This window comes from Medicago sativa, chromosome 8 (assembly GCF_051527215.1).
Source record: "Medicago sativa cultivar Bolivia chromosome 8, Bolivia_mono, whole genome shotgun sequence".
Taxonomy (NCBI): Eukaryota; Viridiplantae; Streptophyta; class Magnoliopsida; order Fabales; family Fabaceae; genus Medicago; species Medicago sativa.
Window position 1 is genome coordinate 86571323 of NC_140756.1, and position 23019 is coordinate 86594341.

Genomic DNA, 23019 nt, shown 5'->3' on the forward strand with positions numbered 1-23019 from the left:
TTTGCTGACCATCTCAGAAACAGTTAGTTTCTTGAGATCACATGACTCTTCAATAGCAGCAACTTTGGCTTCAAATTTGTCGGGTAAGCTGATCAGCATCTTTTCCACTACTTTGCTGTCATCTACAACCTCACCATGAAGTCTCATTTGATTCACCAAGTGAGATAGCTTTGAGGTGTATTCTTTGACAAATTCATGTTCATTCATTTTCAGCATTTCAAACTCCCTTTTAAGAGTCAATAACTTTATGGATCTTACCCTTTCATCACCAGCATACCTTTCGTCCAGCTCATCCCATATTTGCTTGGCTGTTTCGAGATGCATGATTCCCGTAAACACATCATCTGCCAAGGCTGAATGAAGAACTGAAACTGCTTTCTCCTTCTTCAATTTCTCCTCCTCATGGTGTTTCATTTGAGCTACTGTGGGATTAGCTTGCAGTGGTGGAACCTGCTTGTCTTCATCTACATAATCCCATAAGCCAAAAGACTTCAAACATGATTTCATTTTGGCAACCCATATGTGATAACTTTCCCCAGAAAATTGAGGAATAGAAATTACAACATTACTACCAGAAGCCATTTGATTTCTAACAAGTTTTCTGGGTGTGTTTTTTTTCTTTTTCTCACATCCTCTAAGAACACTGCTCTGTATACCACTGTTAGCTTTTGTAATGGCAGCAGAAGCAATAAGCACAAAACAGAAATTAGAGGAAAAGAAGTGAAAGAGAAGGGACAATAACAATGTTTAGTATGCTGCAATTTGATTCATACCATCCATACATCCTTTTTACATATTTATAGCCAAATGGTAATGACTCAGCCTATGCTTAGCTGATGTCATATGACATAAACCTACTTAACTTGTGCAGATAACCTTACTTGTGCAGCAGAGTTTTACTAACAAAAACAAGTTAAAATGATTACACACATAAGCAATTAAGTAACATAATTAATAAAGTATTCAGAAAAGTTTTATTGGTCAATTAATCAACACTGTTGAATTTAGATTGGTCTCCTCGGGCAGAATCATACTCACACCCTGGAGTTGGGCAGGTACCTTCCACTAGACGATTGGCTAAGAACCTTTCGCATGTATCACAGTAAGGCTGAAATGTCATAGGCATTTGAGTAAAGAGTAAGAAAGACCCTCGCAAAAATCTTCACACAGGAAATAAATAAATAGGAGAGACGAGTAGTGACAACAATAACCAATAAAGTAAATATACTTCAGCCAAAGAAACAAAAAGACAACTGAACACCTGCTCCACGGTTCTCTCGGTTAGGCATTTGTTATCAAATTTATCTTATTGAAAATGTCCTTGCAAACTTCAGTTTGCTCAGGGGAACCTCCTTATTAATAGCATGGTATCTACACAAAAATACATAAAGAAAAGACTATTATTGAAATCCTGCTCTAGGAGTTACCAAGTGGCAGATAAGTGTAAAATCCTTGAATCAGAAACACAAAATTACATGAACAGGAATATCTCATTGACAACTCTAGTCCACATCAATGGTATGCCTGCCCACATAATGTATTATAGATTTGCAATGACTTGAAACATTAAACATGGGAAGATTAAAAAGGGCATGATTGGATTGACTTATTTAAACTTATCTACTAGTGTAAATATTTGTTAGATTGTTTGAAAGAGCGTATAGAAACAACTTATGACATTTTCATAAGTTTGTTTTCAGCTTATTGCCATAAGCTCCCCATAAGTATATGAAAATATATTGACTTTATTTTATCTTTTTCACATAATAACTAATGGTATAGCCTAATTTAGTTATGGTGGATGACAATTCATGTGGGCAACAAAGAGAATTTCGAGATATGTTAAGGGAACAATCAGGTATGGATTACTATTTCCTCAAGAGGTAGGGCAACAAGTGAAACTAATAGGCTATTCTGACTCTGATTGAAGTGGAGACAAAAGGGATAGAAGACGTACATCATGTTACTTGTTCAACTTTCATAGAGCATCCATTTTCAGGTGTTCTAAGAAGTGGCCATTGACAACTTAATCCTCTTATGAAGTTGAATATATTGCAGTAGCATGTCAGCTTATATGGTTGGACTCACTGCTAAAGGAGTTGAAGTGTGAAACGAAGAAACCACTGAAATTGATGATTGGCAATGGACCAGCTATTAAACTTGCTAAAAATTCTCTCTCACATGGAAGAAGCAAGTAAATTGAAACAAGTTTCCATTTCATCTGAGAGCAAGTGATGATTGGAAAATTGATGTGGAATATTCTCATACTGAATTGCAACTAGCTAATGGACTTACAAAGGCTGTAAAGATTGATAGCTTTGTGTTTCCAAGAAAGAAGTTAGGAATTGTATCATTTTAAATTTATGGATTAATAAGGTAGTGTATAGAGAATTAATCCATTGAATCAGTTAGTTAGTTAGTTAGTTAGTTAGTTAAGTTTGTTATTGCTTAGCTAGCAAGTTAGTTTCTATAAGTTGTAATCATTCCTTCATTTGCTTAATGAGAATACATATTAAAACAAACTCTGCATCACACCTATTTTCTCTCAATTTCATTTGTATCTTGCACTTCAAGTAAATTCTACTGTGTCAATAGGGGCTACATTCTCGCTACATTATTTAGGTTCGTGGCACGTTATAATATTTTAATTGGAACACTATCAATACTTGTTTTATCTAGTCTATTTAAAAGTATAAAGTACAAGCTCACCACCAAAAAAAAAAGTATAAAGTACAAGCTAAAATATCTTCAATAAAAATTAACTTCAAACATTAAAAGACTAAATTTGCAATTCGTTACATAGTGTTAACTAAGACTCTCTTGGTAAAAAAAAAAAAAGTAAATAGCTAATAAGTTATTTGATAGCTAATACCAAATAAACTTGTTGATCGAATTTATAGTGTTTATGGCAGATCAAGAAATGCAAGACAGCCAACCGGCTGTTGATCTCCGGAAACACCCTTCTAGAGTTGCAATGGCACCTACCCTAAACAATGTTCGGTGAGTATCTAAATATGTTTTCGTGAAATTATTCTGATGGATCGATGAATCACGGACTCGGATTAGACATTGACACATTGATACCGGTAGTAATTTGAAAAAATAACATAATTGAATGTAACGTCTTTGGGGTTAGAAATGTTTGAGACCTGTGAATTTTGAAAGATGGAGTGAGATGAGATATAATCTTATTTGTTGGGTGTGTGTGAATTGGTGGGTGATACATTGATACCAGTAGTAGTTTGAGAAAATAACATAATTGAATCTAACGTCTTCGATTAGAAGTGTCGTTACCATAGAGCACAAATTAACATAATAAAAGAATGTTTTAGAGAGAAATTCATGTAAAGTCTTATAGTGTAAAAGATGGCAGATTCTCATCTTAAGTGTAGTTTGCATGGAGAAGATTATTTGTACAAGTTTCTGTAAGAAGTGTATAACAGAAAAGACAGAGTTTAGCATAGTAAAAGGTAGATAGTGATTGAGAAAAACTACGAGCCAAATTATTATTAACAAGAATTCAGTTTTTAAGGTGTTTGTCTTATTGGCAACATTTTCAACAGGAGATTATTACGTTGCTTTATTCATATTTAATTACCATCAAATTGGGAAAAATCTTTCTTGTTGTTTACATTTTGCATTCGACAGCGAGTTTCTCAGAATTGAGGTGAGTCATCGTGATTTTTAAAAGTTAAACCTCATAGCTTTTGCAAAATTATGGTGGTTCACTGTGATTCCGACAAAACCATTGTGATACAAATCATACAGTAAATTCGGAATATGTAATAAATTCTTTTCTATTTAGAATAAACTAATTATTGACTGAGGTGTTAATTTTTACTTGCAGAAATATTGTTTTAACAATGAATTGGCAGTGTAAGTTGGATCTCAAAGCAATTGATCTCCGTGCTCGCAATGCAGTGTACAATCCAAAGGCAAATTTCATCTGCTCATTCATTGTGAATCTCATTCAAATACCATCTCTGTAATGTATTCAAGTGTCTGTGTTGCGTGTGCGTGCTTATTTTTTCCTTTCCATTAGCAGCAAGGAAGGTGTGTTCTTTTTTTGGTTTATTACATTCCTGCTATGTATGTATATTATCGATGTCCTCCACTTGAAGTTAATTGCACTGGAAAACTAAGCCATTTGTGTTAGATTGGAGCCTCTTTGTTTTTCAAAATTTACGGTATTTTCTAATTTATTTTTTTTCTACTTAGTATACCCGTATCATGCAAAAGCTTGGTTTTCCGGCTAAATTTGAGGTACAACTTCTTCTCTTTCAAATTATCCACTTCACTGGAGTTGTTTCATCAACAATTTGTGTTTTTTTCTCGTAATACTTGATTCCTTTGCCTTTATTTATGCTTTAGGATTTCAAGATTCGCAGCCATATGAATGTCAACTTCCGCAAATGGTTGGAGGGTCTTGCGCGTTCCTATGGTGCTTCATCTAGTGTAAACTTGGTTGACGAAGTTTCAAAAAGTATTCAGCAACTAACTATTTAACTTTGCTTGCAAGTCAAGCCATGTTAAGTTTGTATTTGAAACTCTCAAATGCATAAACTCATTCAATTTGTATTCAATGACAGGAGAGAAAATGTACTTTTTATATCTTCAAGATAAATAAGTTTTAATAAGACCTGTTTATGCATTTCAACTACCTCAGGCCTATTTATGAATATCTCCATGGTTCGATTAAAGTTGAGTTCATCCTTTTCTTCTTTTTTTTTTTCACGCAACATTGTATGTTTGGTCTGTTAAAATGCAATGTAAAATATCTATAAAAAAAATAAAAAATTGTGTTTTTGAGCTAGACATAATTTATTTAATAACTAATAGTTAGTAGAAATAAGAAAGAATTCCTATTGTCCTTTCTTATGTCTAAAGGAGCATATCGATAAATAACTTCAAGTGTTTTTGCTGTGCAGTCATAACATAAGGGTGGTTTGGTTAATAGAATATAGGGATTGTAGTGATAATTGAGGAGATGCTAGAATAGCCTCAATCGAAATATGTAAAGCTTTTTATATGTGATGCTAGAATTATACGAGTATTTTAAGTCACAAGTGCTTAAATCTAATAAACTATTTATGTTTTCGCATGCACACTAAAAATCAATCTGAAGATTTTATTAAAAAAGATAAATTAAAAACTGCTTACAAGTTACAACCATATCATAAATTATTTTTATGATAACTTTGAAATACTTTTAACAAACATGCATATCATGAGATGAGCTCAAATAAAGTTTAATTAACTTTTTCAAACACTCCCTAAGTTCAAAGAACGTAATCTTGCCAACAATTCAGTGGTAGTAGATATGGTTAACTTCACTTTTGGACCGAGTCATATAGTAATTAAGCATCACTATCAGTATCACTGCTGCTTATGATATCAAAACGGAGCAGATGAAAGAATCTACAATGAACCAAAAGGCACATGGCATTACGTGATCACAAACCACTTCTTAGTTCTTATCCTTGACTCTGTCTTTTAACCATTTGATTCAGTAGGTTCCTATCCTATATATATAATACAATAGTGCCCAACAATCCAATTCATTAACATTAATATCACTAGAAATAGTTACTGTCCACTAAAAATGACTATGAAGTTAGTAATATTATTGTGTTTGGTGATACTCAACCTCATTTCAGCATTTGCAGCCAGAGTGAATGATGCCTATGGTGGTGATACAGATACTGGTAGTCCATTAGGGACTGACATATACCAATACAGTTGCCCTGAAGCAGAGGCCATAATCTTCTCTTGGGTGGAACAAGCTGTCTCTAGTGACCCAAGAATGGCTGCTTCATTGCTAAGGCTACATTTTCATGATTGCTTTGTCAATGCAAGTACTTCTTTGCCTTCATATATTGTCTTTTTTATTTTATTTTTTTAAATGGTCTAAACAAATTTTTATTACGTATAAAATCACAAATCTCTTAAATTTAATTTCTATAAAATGTTTACCTCCTACCTTTTACAAATAGATGCTTTTAGTCCCTCTACAACACCCGTTTTTATAAATAAAAAAAAAAAAAATATGAACTAAAAGCATCCGTCTTTATATAAAATATGAACTAAAAAGTATAAATTGATACAAACTAAAATAAAATTAAATGATTTTTTTTAATATGGAGTAAAGAAATATTTAAATCCAAAAAAATAAAAAGTTTTTCTACAAATTTCATGAAATGTGTGTTATGTCTTGGCTTTTACAGGGTTGTGATGCTTCAGTCTTGTTGGATGACAAAGAAAACTTTGTTGGTGAGAAAACAGCTGCTCCAAACGTGAATTCACTTAGAGGATTTGATGCAATCAATGAAATAAAATCTGAACTAGAAATAGTTTGTCCACAGACTGTTTCTTGTGCTGACATACTAGCAACTGCTGCTCGAGATTCGGTTCTTCTGGTTTGTCATTGCTCCTTTGGATTACGATCCTTCTTATTTTATTTTATTTTCTCAATTAGTAGTATTCTAATTAAAATGAAGCATATGATGAACTAGTTAGTTTGCTATTATAGTCAGGAGGACCAACTTGGGAGGTGCAAATGGGAAGAAAAGATAGTATAACGGCTAGCAAGGCAGGAGCAAATAACAACATTCCAGGACCAAACTCAACTGTTGATATGCTTGTGGCCAAGTTTGAAAACGTAGGCCTAACACTTCAAGACATGGTTGCCCTCTCAGGTTAATCCTCAATGGAAATTGTTATGTCCATGTTAACGTACTGACAATTTACTCAGTTATTGAAAATCAAGATTAGTGTTGCTTATTTTATTTTTTTACCCTCTTTTCAGGTGCACATACAATAGGAAAAGCCCGCTGCTCAACATTTAGCTCTCGCTTACGAAGTAACAGCGTCTCAGACGGTCCATATGTTAATGCTGAATTTGTATCATCATTGCAACGGTTGTGCTCAGGGCAAGATAATAGCAACCGAATTGCCCATCTTGACCTGGTCACACCAGCAACATTTGATAATCAATACTATATCAATCTTCTATCTGGGGAAGGATTGCTTCCATCGGACCAAACTTTGGTGAATGGGAATGATCAGACACGACAGATTGTCGAAACCTATGTGGCAAATCCGTTTGTTTTCTTTGATGACTTCAAGAATTCAATGGTGAAAATGGGAAGTTTGGGATCAGCTACACAGAGTTTCGGGCAGATTCGCAGAGACTGCCGAATTATTAATTAAATCATTTAAGTCAAGTTGATAATGCCCTATGTAAACTCAGTATGATGGTCGTGTGCTATTCCATCGTTAGGAAAAATTATGTTAAGTGTGTTGGATGAAAACGTACTAATTAATTAATTAATGATTACTTGAATCGAGCCGAGTAGCTCTTTATATAACCAAAGATGACAGCAATTATTTCCTTAAGCGCATTATATGATTTCATTAGGTAAAATACCAGCACCATATGAAACTATATTGATTGTCTAAATTAATGGTGAAGTTTTATTAAAATTTATAAATAAAGCAAAGCCTATGTTACATGACGATCTGGGTAGATCGTTTCCTTGCAAAGAGTATTGACCCCTCACAGCCCTTAGTGCTGAGCCAGACAGTGATAGTGAAATCTCAACAATTAGGACCGAAGTAACTCATGAATGCAAATATATGGATTACATGTCACTTTGGGCCAAAATGAAGGTGGTGGTCGGTCCTCTACCTTCTTTAAGCAACAGATTTGAGATTCTGTTGCACAGCCGTTTGAAAGCTGCAACATCTGTATGTGCCGCCTCGCTTTAAACTCAACGAAGTTCAGACTCCTGGGGTTGAAAAGATACAAGATATGTCAGCATTGAAATTATAAACAAAAATATAGGAACAAGCATAGCTTGACCACCCATCTTCCATAAACTATTTAAATCTAAATCCTCCTTGATGTTTTGACCTTATCATCTGTAGAGCTCATTTTATTTTAAACTACTGGGATACTATTCAATATGACCCACTCCTTATTGGGACTTCTACAAATCTTCTCCACAAATGCCCAAATTACGAAAGAGAGATTCTAGAATTTTTCCATAATAAGCGTACTTTCCCCAATTTTTTATCAAATTCATTTACAATTCTATCTTATTTTGAGTCCACTTATCCGTCATAAATCCTTCATTTATTTTTTATTACATAAATTCTTGTTTATACAATGTTGGAAGTTTTTTCTTGTATTTACCACCCAAATTCAATTTTATTCACATCAATAGTCTTATAACTGGGTCGGAAGATTTTCTCCGAGCATGAGCATTACTTTTCCATAATAAATGATACTTAAAGCACTCTTTTGATTCATCCACCCCGCCTGCATACTATTGATGTCCCTTATTCTCTCTATGGTCCCTACCGAACTCTTGGAAATGATAAAAATGCATACTCATGATCCTACAATCCTACTTAATGAATAATCATTCATTGCCCCCTTTCAAAAGGCAACAAAAAGATAGTAAGATGACGTCAAAAGACTACTGCTTGTGTAGTTTGTGTTTTTTTTGTGTGTGCATGTGTTCAAACTGGGGTAGATAAGTTGGTGCAAGGACTAAAACCTGTAGGCCTGTTTTTCCACATCAGCTCTTGTGTATTATTGATACCCTAAAATGGATTAAGGAAACATGATTAGACGAAAAGACGTCATCAAATAGAAAGAAGGTGAAAAGGATTAACGTTATACCTGTGAATAACGTCCAGGATCACCGGCAGAAACAAATGATGTCTGTGACTGTTTATAGCCAAGTTCCTAAAAATCCAAACAACTTTCAATTATACACCAAAAAGGAGCCATTTAAAATTAGCAAGTCAGAGAACAGTGGCTACATGTATAGGCTCTGAGTTATATCAGACATCCCTTCTATTGTTATTAAACAAATGTTGACAAGGGTATATCATATAGCATTACCTGAACATTTTGATGACCTGTAACTCCATATGCCTGGAACTAGAATTGGAAAACAAAGTCATTAACATAATCCTCGTTTTTCTATGCCAAATGAAGTATATCATAGAGATGCTTACCGACGAAGGCTGCTGTATTTGTTGATGGTGAACTTGTCCTCGGAAATGACTTTGAGGCTGAACCTGTTGGTTTAGTGCAACTTGCTGGGTGGGTGGTATTGAAGGCTGTCCCTGAATTTGAGACTGCTGAACAGACTGATTGAGCAGTTGTTTTTGCTGTTCAGATGATGTCAACTCTTCGGGTTTCTCCCACTGTGGGTTCATTTCAGCAAAAATTAGTTCCACAATGTAAAATAATTCACAAAACCTAATGGCAAGTTGGCAACTCAAGTAAATTCTTACCCGACTTTCCCCAGTTACACTATTATAGTAGTATTTGAAGCCCTCGGGAGATAGATGCTCTGTCCAATTACAATTTCCAAGAGTTGTGTTCTGGCTTATTGGTTGTACAGAAGAAGTAGCAGGTGTTGATGAAGGAACACCTGCAGCAGGTGCAGCTATATGAGTGCCGGTCGCTGCATGTGATACAGTCCCACCCCATTGAGACTACAAAAATAAAAGAATAAAAAGCATTAGCACATGATCGTTATATAAAAGACATCCTCTAATGCATCCTAGAAGGATAATAAATAATATAACCTAACAACACTAGAAAGTAATCAATTACTCCAAGACTTCCAAGTCAAAAGTCAATTCAAAGAGTACAGCACATGTAAAGAATACAATTATCAGTTGGTAGCTACAAGGACAATATTATGCAGGGGCCGGGATTCGAACCCCAGACTACCCACTTCTTCACATTTAAAATGTGTGAACCCCAGCCACTACGCTACTTGACCAAAAAAAATACAATTATCAAGAAACTTTTAGTAGTATAACTAATTCAAACTAAACTTCATAGATCAGTCCAACCAAAGACGATCAAGCAATAAAACCAATGTCCAGCTTGTGAAATCTCATACTGGGTGATATGATGAACAAATAAGATAATCCAAATTAAAAGGAATTTAAGGAAGAGATTTTGACAATACCTGTGTTTTAGTAGCTTCTGCATGATGCTGCAATGGCGATGCTTGACTGGATGGTTGCATCATCTGTAATTGTTGTTGAAGCTGGGAGAAGGCCTGCTGAGATGAATGAAAGCTTGCTTGTAACGTCTGTGTTTGTTGTGACAACAATTGAGCTAACTGAGAAGGGGATTGTGGAAGAGGTTGAAGTGGATGCTGCTGCTGCTGCATAGAAGGAGGAATTTGCTGTTGACTTGGAGTAGTCAATGCGGTATTAGATTGCATGCTGGTATCAAGAGAGGTCTGAGGAAACGTAGCAGACAAAACACCCTGCTGACTTTGAGGCTGAGAAACTGAAAACTGTGCATTTATGCCCAGTCCCTGCGGGCCAGCAGGGAGAGGTTGTGGCTGACCATGCTGCCTGAAAGATGGACGTGTGGATGTTTGTGGATAGGGAATCGGAGCTTGAGGATATAACTGGTGTGAAGGTGGAAACTCCTGAGATGATTGAATAGGTTTCTGTGATGGAGGTATTTGTTGATTGACCGGTGGAATTTGTGGTGGAGGCTGGTTGAAATTCTGAAAACAAAGTAAATTTACTAATCTGAGTCAAGCTAGCAAACAGGTGAAGCCTCATTGATGCATACTGATAATCTCAAAATACCTGTTGCGGCATTGCTGACGGAGACTGAGTTTGAAAACGATCATCTATGGAGACTCCCATGCCAGTCATAGGACCACCCTATATTCATTTAAGTAGTGTAAGCAACAGATTTTTGTGAAGATCAAAATAATGGACGAATAAATAAAGTAAAAATGCAGAACCGAAGAAACAAAATTGCATCAACGAACAATTAGGGGTCAACATTTTGAAAATTATTATTAAACTCTTGAACCCTTCTCTGTCACTTGTCAGTGACAGATTATGCCATGTGATTAATTAGAGAACCTTGCAGAAGCAGCTACTAAATGAGTTTATTCCATTCTTTTAACAAAAAAGAGTGGTGAGACAGTGCAGTTTCAGTCTTGCAGTAGTGCAGTTTAACATTTGATGAAAACAGGCGAACACTTAGCAACAAAACCCAGAAGGCAGCATAAAGGTATTTAAAGGACTTTGCTGAGTAGTGTGTTCGCAGGCTCACACCTCTCGATCAACAGACAAGTTCAAACCTTTTTTATCATGATTAGAATTGACAAAGTGATTGATGGGGTAACTTCTGATGCAGTCAGTTATTTAGGGGTACTTAGCAGTTTGTTTAATATGCAGTTATTTGTGTTGCTTAGGAGCAGTTCGGCAGTTTGTTTTAGTGTGCAGTTATTAGTATTGATTAGGAGGAACAGTTAGCAGTTTGTTTAATATGCAGTTATTTGTATTTCTTAGGAGCAGTTAGGCAGTTTGTTTTAGAGTGCAGTTATTAGTATTTGATTAGGAGCAGTTAGACAGTTTATTTCCTAGTATCACAAATAAGGCCATTCAGCCATAACTGTGGGGAGGATTCAGGAAATAGACTTAAGAATTAGGAAGGCAGAGATGTATTGTTAGCACTCTGAAGGAGCATTTGCTCTGGGATTACAGAGGGGTTAATCTTCTGTAATATTTCTTTTAATTAATTAATTCAATAATACAGTTTCTTCTTTTTAATACCGGGTTCCTATCGGTAATATTTCCCATGATTTACTCAGCCAAACTTTAAGACAAGTCAGCTGAGAGTACTAATCACCATGCAGCAACAAATCCATAGTGAAGACAAAACCAACTAACCAAGGCAGCAATTAATATTGAAAAGTAAAACACTTAGGCATAAAACAAATAGAAGAGGCATTTCAATTGCGATAGATTTTAAAGAAAAATATTATCAATGGACTTGGGGAAACATCTTTCAATATCATTGAATATATACTTACTGCATTTATAGGCAATGCCATGTCCCCAGATCTTGGAATCGATGGAGGCCCCATGCCATGAAAACCAGCATTGAAGGATGTCCCAGTATTTGGTTGAGGGATTGGACGCCAAGCATTAGGGGGAGGAATATGATCACCCATAGGATCAGAATTATTTGATGGAAGTCTGCAAATAGTAATTGCCAAAATAAAGCATAGCATTGAGTAACATGACAAGAATACAAAAGATGAACCATTAAAAGATAGTAGGAAGGCTGGTCCTATGCAAAAAGAAATAGTAGTAAAGCTGGTGGGAGGATACCTAGTGCCTGGTGAATCCAATCTTGGACCAAATCCTGCAGATCCAAATGCAGGACCCCTGGAAACCAAAGATAAGTTCAAAAACTACTCATTGATGCATGCATAACATCCATTTGAGTCATATATTGGAAGCCTAACACATGGGCTAACTAGTCATAATTAAGCTAATATGGTAAGAGTCTATTGCTAAAGTGGCAAAATAAAACTCTAGCTTAGCCATGATCTCATATTCATAACACCAAGCACAAATCAATTTCTGGATCAAGTGAAAATAGTCCACGGCTCCATGCTTTGTGCAATTAATTAATTATATGATGGGCTTTTATGCTTAGGAATCATCCACTAATGCTAGAAAACAAACCTGGAATCTCCTTGACGAGGTCTCTTAGGATCAGCGAACCGGACAATCAGTGGTTGTTCACAACCCTATGCAAAAACATACAAGATTATAAACATAAAGCTCTTATAAGGAGAACTGATAAAAGAAGAAGAAAAATACTTACTCTCATTGTATATATTCCATTAAGTGCATTAATAGCTGCCAGTGCCATATCTCTATGAGAGTATTTGACAAAACCGCATCCTTCGGCCAAAAATAAGGAAATATATTATCTATTTGGTACTGCTGTCAAATACCAAACGCGCATACAGGGACCAAGAATAAAAATTAAATGACCCCAAACATTGTAGGAAAAGGATTATGAAAACAATGTTGAATGTGTCAGTTGTTTCATACTTTACAGAAACCATTTGTAACCTGAGAATAAGAAACACCAATTCTCACTCTCCCAGTCCCACCCCACAACCAGGTTTCAGACTAATTTCACATAGATGAAGAAAACATACCACGACTCTGCTTCTGGTCATCACGCATAAGATAAACATCTTCAATCCGTCCATATTTTGAGAAAACCTGATGCAAGAGACACTATCAATCACTACCGTGTTCACAACAACAGTAAGCATGACACATTATTCCTGGAAAACTAAACATTTTGGAGGGAGGGAAGTCAACAATTCACTAAATTACAAGGACAAACATGTCTTGTTCCAAACATTCCCTTTTGCAAGAAAACAAACGCATTTGTCCTACTATAAATAGTTCAGTAACAATCTCTAATGTTTAAAGTTTGACTGGTAGCAACATACTTCCTCGACTTCCTTTACACTGGCCTGTTTGTTCAGAGAGCCCACGAATAGTTTGTACTCAACTGCACCTATCATAGATAAATTTTACAAAACAGTCAGTCCAGGCAGTCGGATGATTTGGAACAATGATGCATTTAGAAAAGGAAAGAAAAAAAAAACGGGGGGGGGGGGGGGGGGGGGGGGGGGGGGGATGCCCAGGCGCAAATCATGCATTTGCAAAAACGAAAAGAATGCCCAGGCGCAAATTCTGCCCCAATTAAGGCTATAACTAACCACTTTCAACAATGATAAGCTTCAGAGCATGTTCAGACGAAGGTACGTACTACTGTTAACTTTTTTTTTCCTTTCACTTAAAAGTTGTTATAACTAAAAAGTGAATTTCACACATGGCTTTAAATATATTTGGGTAAAATAATAAGTTGACTACTACAGCAGACAAAACGTTTAGACCATCCAAATAAATATTCAGAAAGAGACAAGATACCCAATGATCAGCTGATAAAAATAATAGACAGGTTTTCTTATGTCAAAAAGATGTCTCAAACATTTCATCAGGTTCCATAAGGTCCCCTAATGCACAACATTGGCAGTTGTGCCAGATAAGTCGAGTTGCACTTCAATTTATATATGTAAAAATTATAACTGTGATTTGGGAGACCTGAACAATATTTATTAATCCATGTATGTACACTATACTACACATGTTGCAATAAGAATTTTACAGACTAAACAATGTAAGGAGAAAAAAATAGTTACCAAGGCGTTCCCGTTCGCCATCAGCATACCGCACTTGGATGGGACCAACACCCTAAATGATAATATTATACGTGTCAAAAACTTACTAATCATATGTTGCCTTCCCTACTTACTATTCACTTAGGATTCAAAAGCACTACACTCACTCCGGGAAGAGTATGTCGATTATGCAATGCTCTAATTGCCTGATCAGCTTCCTCTGAGGTAGCATATTTTATAAAACAACAACCTGCACAATAAAAGGTGTTTTATGCCAATTCCACTAAATAACACCCTCGCCCCCAACAACCACCAACAGAAAGCCACTGAGCAGAAAAACAATAAAGCAAGAAGTCTGACTTTAGAAACTTTTTTTTTTCTTAAAAATACTTAGCTGCTAACGAACACATACAATAGGTCAAATTTGTGGAAATTTATGCATTGCATAGTCATTACCCGTCAAACAAATTAGTTGATAATTTTCATGTACAGTATATTATATATTATATTATACTAAAACTACAGAAGATCCCACAGGAATAATAAATAGAAAAGATATCAAAGTAATCTTATGACAGGTGAGGAGGTAAAATTCCAAACATCAAGAGCAGCACGTGATAGATCAAATTAAAAAGATGCAGTATGATCTTTTTATATGAAGAAGAATTCTGTAGTGTACAACTCATTAGCAAAAACCAAACAGCAATGGCATGAAACACTTCAATATCAATAACCAAGATCACACTGATTTATCTGCACTAATGGTGAAGCTTACAAGCCACCACACAGCTACAGTGCAATATAAATAACTGACTAGTTCATAATCTTCGTCAAGAAAATAAACACCTTCTATTTCACATCTCATATCAGAGTTGACATTGTATCCTCTGTAGATTGATTACACTTAGCAAAACAGACTAACTCATAATTAACAATTGGTTACTCATGCAAAATCTTCCCTTGGATAAAGGCATAACTAAAACCACTAAACTGCAACGTCTACACAACAGCACCAGAAATATTCACCAGTGTGCTAAAATATTCACAGTCAATAGAATCTGAAGAGAAATTCTAGCAACGAAAAAGTAAAGGCTTAACTAATACCACCAAATTGCACAAGTTCACACAACTGCACCAGAAATATTCACCAGTGTGCTAAGATATTCACAATCAACAGAAACTGGAGATGAATTCTAGCATTGAATATGCATTCATATGAAGAAACACCAATGAAACAGAGAAGCCAGATGGCCTTTCTGACTCAACAGCATATATAAAAGATTTCAACAAATTATTGTGATAAAGTACGACTGTGAGTCTAACTAATAAACAAAGGCAAAAGAATAGCACTTGACGAAATTTCAGTTCCATGGAGAATCCAACTTTCATGATGGTCTTTTCGACAACTAAATGGCACTGGTACCTAAACGGACCAGTGGGTAGCAGATCCAGTCAAATATGCAAACACCTCTGCTATCTCAGATGACTACGCATAGACATATAAACAACGTGATTGTCGTCATCCCAAACAGGTGGAATTAGAATTTCTAAACCGCCTGACTTCTAAAATAATTTCTACATGTACTGCATCGTTATATCTAATCACAGACCTATGATCAGGAAGAGGCAAAATCATTGTTCCAAGCACACCACTCAGAAATCACGTCGTACAGGAAATTATATACACCACATACGCATAAAGTTTAAACTAAAACTATGTGCCAACATTTAACATACAGAACACAAACACAGAACCATCAACCACATCCCCAACAGGTCATCCATTCATAAGGTGCAATTAGAATTTCTAGACCACCTGACTTCTAAAATATATGTGCTGCATCATTATATCTAATCACAGACCTATGATCACGAAGAAGCAAAATCATTGTTCCAAGTGAGCACCATTCTGAAACCACACCCATACAGGAAATCATATCCATCACATACGCATAATGTTGAAACTAAAATTAAACTAGGTGCCTACATTTAACATAAAGGATCACAAACACAACCATCAACCATGTCGCCAACAGGTCATCCATTCATAAGGTGCAAATAGAATTTCTAAATCACCAACTTCTAAAGTAATTTCTATATGCGCTGCATCATTATATCTGATAACCGACCTATGATCACGAAGAAGCAAAATCATTGTTCCAAGTGAGCACCATTCTGAAACTACGCCCGTATAGGAAATCATTTCCATCAGATACGCATAATGTTGAAACTAAAACTAAACTAGGTGCCTACATTTAACATAAAGAATCACTAACACACAACCATCAACCACGTCGCCAACAGGTCATCGATTCATACATTGCAAATAGAATTTCTGCACCACCCCGACTTCTAAAGTAATTTCTATATGGACTGCATCGGTATATCTTATCACAAACCTATGATCACGAAGTAGCAAAATAATTGTTCCACGCAAACACCATTCTGAAACCACGTCATAAAGGAAATTATATCCATCAAACACACGTAAAACTTTACAACTAAAACTAGTTGCCTACATTTAACTTAAAGAATCACAAACACACAACCATCAACCACATCGCCAACGGGTCATCCATTCATACACACATGCATAACGTTAAAACTAAAACTAGTTGCCTACATTTGACATAAAGAATCACAAACACGCAACCAGCAACCACATCGCCAACGGGTCAGCCATTCATAATGTATCTAATGAAGTATGAATTCCAACAAACACATCAATCACTGATATCAATTAGCATCCGTACTTTGTCAGCCGAACTTTATGCCCCCCACCATTTTACTCAATCAAAACTGATACATGACATCCCAAGCCATTCAATAAATGCTAACATTCACCAAAGTATGAGAAAAATTAAACCTCTGAAATACATTGTGATTAACACCAGTCAAATGTAAAAACCCAAGATTTTGTCTGTTTCCTTTGTACAATTACTGACTTCTAAACTTTTGGCAAAACAATCTACACCTATAGCAACAAACACTCCCACTACAACCAATTTTTGAGCAAAGCCCCCACTTCTGCAGCTACAATTGCAAGAGCAGGATCTTTTGGTCCTCGAAGATCCCATCTTCTATACAAAGAGCAGCTTACAGATTTACATCTCTCGGCCCCTTCAGGTATGACAGGTCGAGGAAAAAAGTGGAACCAAAACCAACAAGTCTGAACTTGTTTCAAAATCAAACTGAGATGAAGACGAGCGTATAGTCTTCCCTATCAGCCTCTCAGAGGACCTGAAAGAAAATGTACATGAATCGCAACAGTCTTAGAATATAAGAATCACAAATACCTTGATGCTGTCCTGTCTTTCTATCTTTGATCAGGGCAACCTCAACCACATTCCCGTGTTCCTCAAACAAAGGACGAATCTAGCATCAAATGATTGTAACGAGAAAACAATTACTTATCAAATATTAGACTAATGTTAATATATTTTGATCAGATGTAATGGAAAACATGAGATCATTAAGCAATCAAGAAAATAACAAGTAAAAAGGTTAGACAGCTTACATCTTCCTCAGTTGCTGTTCGGGGAACAGACCCAACAAAAAGTTTGGCAAAATTTCCACCATCAGAATGATCTGAAATGAACAAATGTGTCATTCAAGATTTCAAGTTATACCAAGTCATATTCCACTAGCTTCCACATCACGGCTCTCAGATTAACGCAACGGATAAATACCACGTATTTTGGAAAGTAAATTATAATGAAAACTCAACTGTTTGTTAGAGAATACTAATTATCATGTGTAGTTTAGTAGTTTAGCATTTCAGCTTCTGTTACCCAGTTTACTGAAAGCTGTAAATTATTATGTTACCCAACAGTTGCAACTAACCCAGTACCATAGCTAGAATGTACAAGACTAAATCCATATATATATATATATATATATATATATATATATATATATATATATATATATATATATATATATATATATATTCAATGTGACAGATAAACCATATTTGTACAACTAACCGTAGAGATTTTCGCACTGTCAATCAATTGTAATCGTTATACCACTAAAAGTATTCGACTTTAATCATATCTACCTTAAAAACTACTTTAAATATAATACAAATGATGATTTGTGATTGGTTGACAGTATCCATGCAAAAGGATCAACAGCATCATATAATTCTAGCTAATATGAACGATGCAAAGATTCTAGGGTCAACAATATCCCACAACCCATGGAAAATGCCAATCTCCCACAACCCACGGAAAATGCCAATCTCCCCCAAAACACAGGGCAACATCAGCAATGCAATCCCTAAAATAAACCTAGGTAGAACAAGCTCATGCAAACATAACCCACCGACATTTCTGATTGAAGGTGTATCCGGTGTCCGACACAAACACATGTGACTACATAATACATTCAATTGTCATTTACATGAATTATTACCCGTATTAGTGTTGTGTTCGGTGTTTGTGCTTCATATTCAGCATGCAATTTCAAACAAACATAGATAACTACACAATAGCATTGGTAGCAAATGAACTACGTATAAAAGTAAAACCTAATAAGCAAAATTCACTTCAGGAAAAAAAAAACAGAATCAACAAACTCACCCGGTGAAGCACCACGACCAGAGAACGGAAACCCGCGTTTCTGACCAGACAACGGCGGTGGTGGCAGGTTGAATCCAAATTCATCACCACCCACCGGTCTGAAGCCATCTCCGGCAGGTGGTGGACGAAAACCACTACCAACCCTACCCGGAGACCATCGCGGGGGACTATCAAAGTTGCTGCGGTGGAGAGGAGCGGGGCGGAAACCACCCGGACTTCGACGGTGGTTGTAGTTCATCGGAGAATCGGAGAAACGAGAAGTCCTGGAAGGACGATTGTTGTTGTAAGGGTAATCATCGTCGTTGTTGGCGCCGTAGCGATTTCCTCTGTGCCTATCCAGTTTGGCGAACAGAGTGAAACCCGAGAATAAGAAGAAGAAGAAGATGAAGAAGAAGAATAGAGAAGAAAGAGTGTGAAGTGTTTATTTCTTTGCACCGGTGAACAAAGGAGTTTACAATTAACGACGATGCTACACAATCATCAATTCATAACTTTTGTTTTTCAATTTAGTTTTTTGTTTTTTACAGTTTTTTTTAGTGTGATTTGTGCAAATTTGAATATTTTTTTTTTAAAATTATTTAACAAAAATAATTTGTTTTAATAAAACATAAATTAAATATGTCCGCATGAGTTTAGCTCAATTGATAAGGACAATGCATAATATATGCAAGGTCCGGGTTCGAATCCCGGTCATCTCCAAAAAAAAAACATAAATTAAATATGAATTTTTAACTGCCAAAAATATAAAAATTCATATTTAATTCATGTTTTGTTAAAAAATTCTATTTTTTTTTAGAGATTTTTGGTGGTGGGCGGGATTCGAACTCCGGAACTTGCATATATTATACATTGTTCATAACAACTGAGTTAAGCTCACGAGGACTTTTTTAGAAATTCTTATAATATTATAAATTTTTCAGCAAAATTTTATTCAAAAATATGAATGCAAAATTTTATTCAAAAATATGAATTTTACATATGAGTTTACTTTAAATGAGAGACCAAAAGTGAAGGAAAATTGATGTATACACATGTGTTTTGGCTGAGAAACACGAGTTAACTACCGAGGAAATTTACAACCGGCGGCAGTTAACTCCCGAGGAAATCCTCGGCAGTTAACTGCCGAGGCGTGCTGAACATAAACAGAAGCAGAAACTCAGTTTTGCAGTTTCCTTCAATTGTTCAAAAAACTTCCAAAACCATCCAACTCCTTCAATTTCGATTTTTGAGCAAAATCAAGTGTTTCATCTCCATTTAATCACAAGTAAGTATCTTGACTCATTTTTAATCATAATGTTAGTTTGTGTAGGTTTTTTTAAAAAAAAAAAAATTGGTAGTTTGCATGTGGTTAGGGTTGATGTTGAAATTGAAATTTAGATGATTGCATGTAGTTTATAATTGAATGCAGTATGCGGTTGCTTTAATTGATGTTTGAATGATGTTAGAGTATAATGTGGTTTTGTATGGTACCAAATGAACACATTTTGAGTATGTTTGATACTTTGCACACAAAGTGTTTGATAAAATGCCTCAATGACAATTTTATTGATTATTTAGTTAGTTTATGTTATGAGAATTATATTGAATGATGTTTAGGTTATGATGGAAATGTTGCACACAAATTATATTGAAATGATGATTATATTGAATGGTTTTAGGTTTAGTTATGTTTATAGAAATGTGAATGTTTATGTTGAAATGATGATTATAATGATTATATTGAATGTTTATGTTTATATTGAAATGTGAAGGTTATATTGAAATGAGAATGATTATATTGAAATGTGAAGGTTTAGTTTAGATTATATTGAAATGATGCACACAAAGTGTTTGATTAGGTTATGGAAATGATGTAAATTTTTTAATTGTCTGTGTAGATATGTCTGAGCAGGACCCGATTAATCCATCTAAGATGATTGGTGGTAGGCGTGCGATGACTCAAAGCCACCGGAGGGAGAGACAAAGGGGGCACATCCCAAAGAGGGGAAGAGGTCGGAGGGCGGATGGTTCAGGGACTTCTCAAGCTTCTCAGGCTTCTCAGGCACAGCCTGAAGAGTCGCAGGTGGTTGACCCGACCCAGGAGGTGGAGTACCTGAATTATCAGGATCACCATGATGTCACTGATGGTGGGTACGACGAGCAGTATATGCCAGAGCACCCGCATATACCAGACGATGATGACATTGCAGCAGCGGCTGCCCCGGAGGTGTTACCTACGGACGCTCCCTTTCCTGGAGGACCGTAAAACCTATCTCTGCTTCACTCTTATGCCAATGTGGCATTGCCGCTATGGTATAATTCAGATAACGTAAGTGTAATTTTTTTAAATGTTTTTTCTTTATGTTTAATTATTTTCTTTATATTTTCTTTCTTTCAGCTTTTATATTGTTTTAATTATTTTCTTTATATGTGTGTTTGTTTAATTTTTATATCAACTGGTATATGTGTTTTTTTTAATTCTTTTCTTTATGTTTAATTATTTTCTTTATATTTTCTTTCTTGATTTAAATTGTTTTTGTTATATGTTTTTTTAAGTTTTACATATGTTATGTCTTAAACTATCTTGATTTAAATTTTTAAGTTTTATTTATATTAGTTAAATGTTTACATTGTTTAAACTATGTTTATTTTTCTATTATTTCAGTGCCGCAAGAAGCGTTCTGTAAAACCGATTAATCATGGCGCTAAGATTTTGAGTCGCGGACATCCAAACGACAATCAGGCATGGTTTTGGTTTCCGCTTAAGGAGAGCAGGTTACATGACTTGGTTTTCTTGGGCTACGCCACTGTGCCTCATGCTTTGCTGATGACTCTATGCGAGAGGTGGCATCCCAAGACCAGCACTTTTCACATGCCCATGGGGGAGATGACTGTGACTTTGGATGATGTCGCATGTCTTATGCATGTCCCGATTGAAGGGCGGATGTTAGGCCACCGAAAGAAGATGTTGAGACATGAGGGAGAGGCACTACTGATGAATCACTTGGGTGCGTCGAAGAAGGAGGCAGAGAAAATCTGCAATAGAGAGTATGGTGGGTACATTAGTTATCCAGCGCTGAGGGAATTATATACGACGCACCTTGGTAGGGCTAACATTTTGGCGAATACAGAGGATCCAGAGGAGCTGGGGGAGTTGGAGAGGGTTAGGACTTATTCTGTGAAGTGTTACCTTCTCTACTTGGTTGGATGATTGTTGTTTGGGGATAGAAGCAACAAACGCATCGAGTTGGTCTATCTGACGACCGTGGAGGACGACTACACGGGGATGCGTAATTATTCGTGGGGAAGGATGGCCCTTGCATACCTACACAGCGAGTTAGCTGATGCTTGTTTGCCTGGAGACAGACAACTTGGGGGAAGCGTGACACTGCTCACTGTAAGAAATTTTATATTTATTTTTTGTTAACTTTTATTTTTTTGTTAACTATTAATTTTTTTTTTATATTTTCTGTGCGTAATTAGTTATAAATGTGATTTGTTTGGTTTGTGCAGACATGGTTTTTGGCGCACTTTCCTAAGTTTTATGTTGTTGATCCAAACCCAGACTATGTTGAAAACTTACCGGTTGCGGCGAGGTGGAAGCTTTAGAAGGGTCATGGAGAGGGGGTCATGTATCGGTCATTGCTTGATCGCATTACGTTTGATGACGTATGCTGGAGGCCGTACGAAGAGCACGGGGAGTTCCAGGCTTTCGAGGAGGTATTCTGGTATTCAGGTTGGATTATGTGCGGTGATCGTAGGGTGTATCGTCACTTGCCCGAGAGGGTTTTGAGGCAGTTCGGATACGTCCAGTCCATCCCTAGACATCCGTCTGAGATTATACAGCTGTCACCGGCTGAGATTGTGCAAGCCTTCCTCGACTTCCGCACTCGCACGCTTAAGGCGGCTGATTGGGGTGAGCATGCAGGAGAGCAACCATGGCGTACGGCAGATGGCTATGTACGATGGTACACCGTTGTGTCTCACCCTCAGATTTTGCCACTTCTTCCAGGAGATATTCTGAGGCCACCAAATGAGGAGCAGATCATTGCAGAGCAGTGGGAGCGGTACGAATCAAGAAGCTCGCCTGATACCTATGACATGGTTAGCGGCGATGTTGCCCATGCTGATGCGTTTTTGGGTCAGGAGGTGATGAGCATGACCCCTCAGCAGTTGTGTGCGGCCTTGCATGATGTTAGGCAGCAGATCGCGCCGATCATTACTAGGAGGAGAGGCCAGAGACCGAGGAGGAGGCACCAGCAGCATCAGCAGGACCAGGACCAGCAGTAGGATTATGACTAGTAGTATTTTATGTTTAGGATATATTTTTAGGATTTGGTGTTTATTTTCATGACATTTGGCAGTTTTGTAGTATTTTCATGACATTTGTTGTT

At 36.3% G+C, this 23019-nt stretch overlaps 2 protein-coding genes and 1 pseudogene across 5 annotated transcripts; 2 read left to right on the plus strand and 1 right to left on the minus strand.

Annotated features, from left to right (window-relative positions):
- The first annotated feature begins 5553 nt into the window (after positions 1 to 5553).
- On the plus strand, positions 5554 to 7338 carry LOC146902721 (peroxidase superfamily protein). The gene is made up of 4 exons (XM_085737999.1): positions 5554 to 5851; positions 6225 to 6416; positions 6530 to 6695; positions 6806 to 7338. Exons 1-4 carry the CDS (start codon positions 5603 to 5605, stop codon positions 7207 to 7209), a joined length of 1011 nt encoding a protein of 336 aa, XP_085594125.1. The 5' UTR covers positions 5554 to 5602; the 3' UTR covers positions 7210 to 7338.
- A 48-nt stretch (positions 7339 to 7386) lies between these two features.
- Positions 7387 to 19105, minus strand: FCA (flowering time control protein FCA). 4 transcript variants are annotated; one of them, XM_085737998.1, is made up of 19 exons: positions 18647 to 19105; positions 17581 to 17651; positions 17360 to 17438; positions 14231 to 14313; positions 14085 to 14136; positions 13329 to 13396; positions 13026 to 13092; positions 12683 to 12762; positions 12541 to 12605; positions 12181 to 12237; positions 11880 to 12045; positions 10639 to 10716; positions 9999 to 10553; positions 9310 to 9513; positions 9028 to 9219; positions 8918 to 8944; positions 8687 to 8752; positions 8562 to 8607; positions 7387 to 7787 (listed from the first exon to the last, which is right to left on the minus strand). In XM_085737998.1, exons 1-19 carry the CDS (start codon positions 18882 to 18884, stop codon positions 7780 to 7782), a joined length of 2202 nt encoding a protein of 733 aa, XP_085594124.1. In that variant the 5' UTR covers positions 18885 to 19105; the 3' UTR covers positions 7387 to 7779. The 4 variants fall into 4 exon arrangements, with proteins under 4 accessions (XP_085594124.1, XP_085594122.1, XP_085594123.1 ...); XM_085737996.1 differs by having other exon boundaries at positions 8912 to 8944; XM_085737997.1 differs by having other exon boundaries at positions 8918 to 8950.
- A 1453-nt stretch (positions 19106 to 20558) lies between these two features.
- On the plus strand, positions 20559 to 22818 carry LOC146902723 (serine/threonine-protein phosphatase 7 long form homolog; annotated as a pseudogene).
- The last annotated feature ends 201 nt before the right edge of the window (positions 22819 to 23019 follow it).

Excerpts from the sequence above, each read along its gene's own strand:
- LOC146902721 (XM_085737999.1), top strand. The coding sequence starts at position 5,603 with ATGACTATGAAGTTAGTAATATTATTGTGTTTGGTGATACTCAACCTC. Across the intron at positions 6,417-6,529 it reads CTCGAGATTCGGTTCTTCTG|TCAGGAGGACCAACTTGGGA; the intron begins GTTTGTCATTGC and ends TTGCTATTATAG. Across the intron at positions 6,696-6,805 it reads AGACATGGTTGCCCTCTCAG|GTGCACATACAATAGGAAAA; the intron begins GTTAATCCTCAA and ends CCCTCTTTTCAG.
- FCA (XM_085737995.1), bottom strand. The coding sequence starts at position 18,884 with ATGAACTACAACCACCGTCGAAGTCCGGGTGGTTTCCGCCCCGCTCCT. Across the intron at positions 10,717-11,879 it reads TGGCATTGCCTATAAATGCA|GGTGGTCCTATGACTGGCAT; the intron begins GTAAGTATATAT and ends AAATGAATATAG. Across the intron at positions 9,514-9,998 it reads CAGAAGCTACTAAAACACAG|TCTCAATGGGGTGGGACTGT; the intron begins GTATTGTCAAAA and ends TTATTTTTGTAG.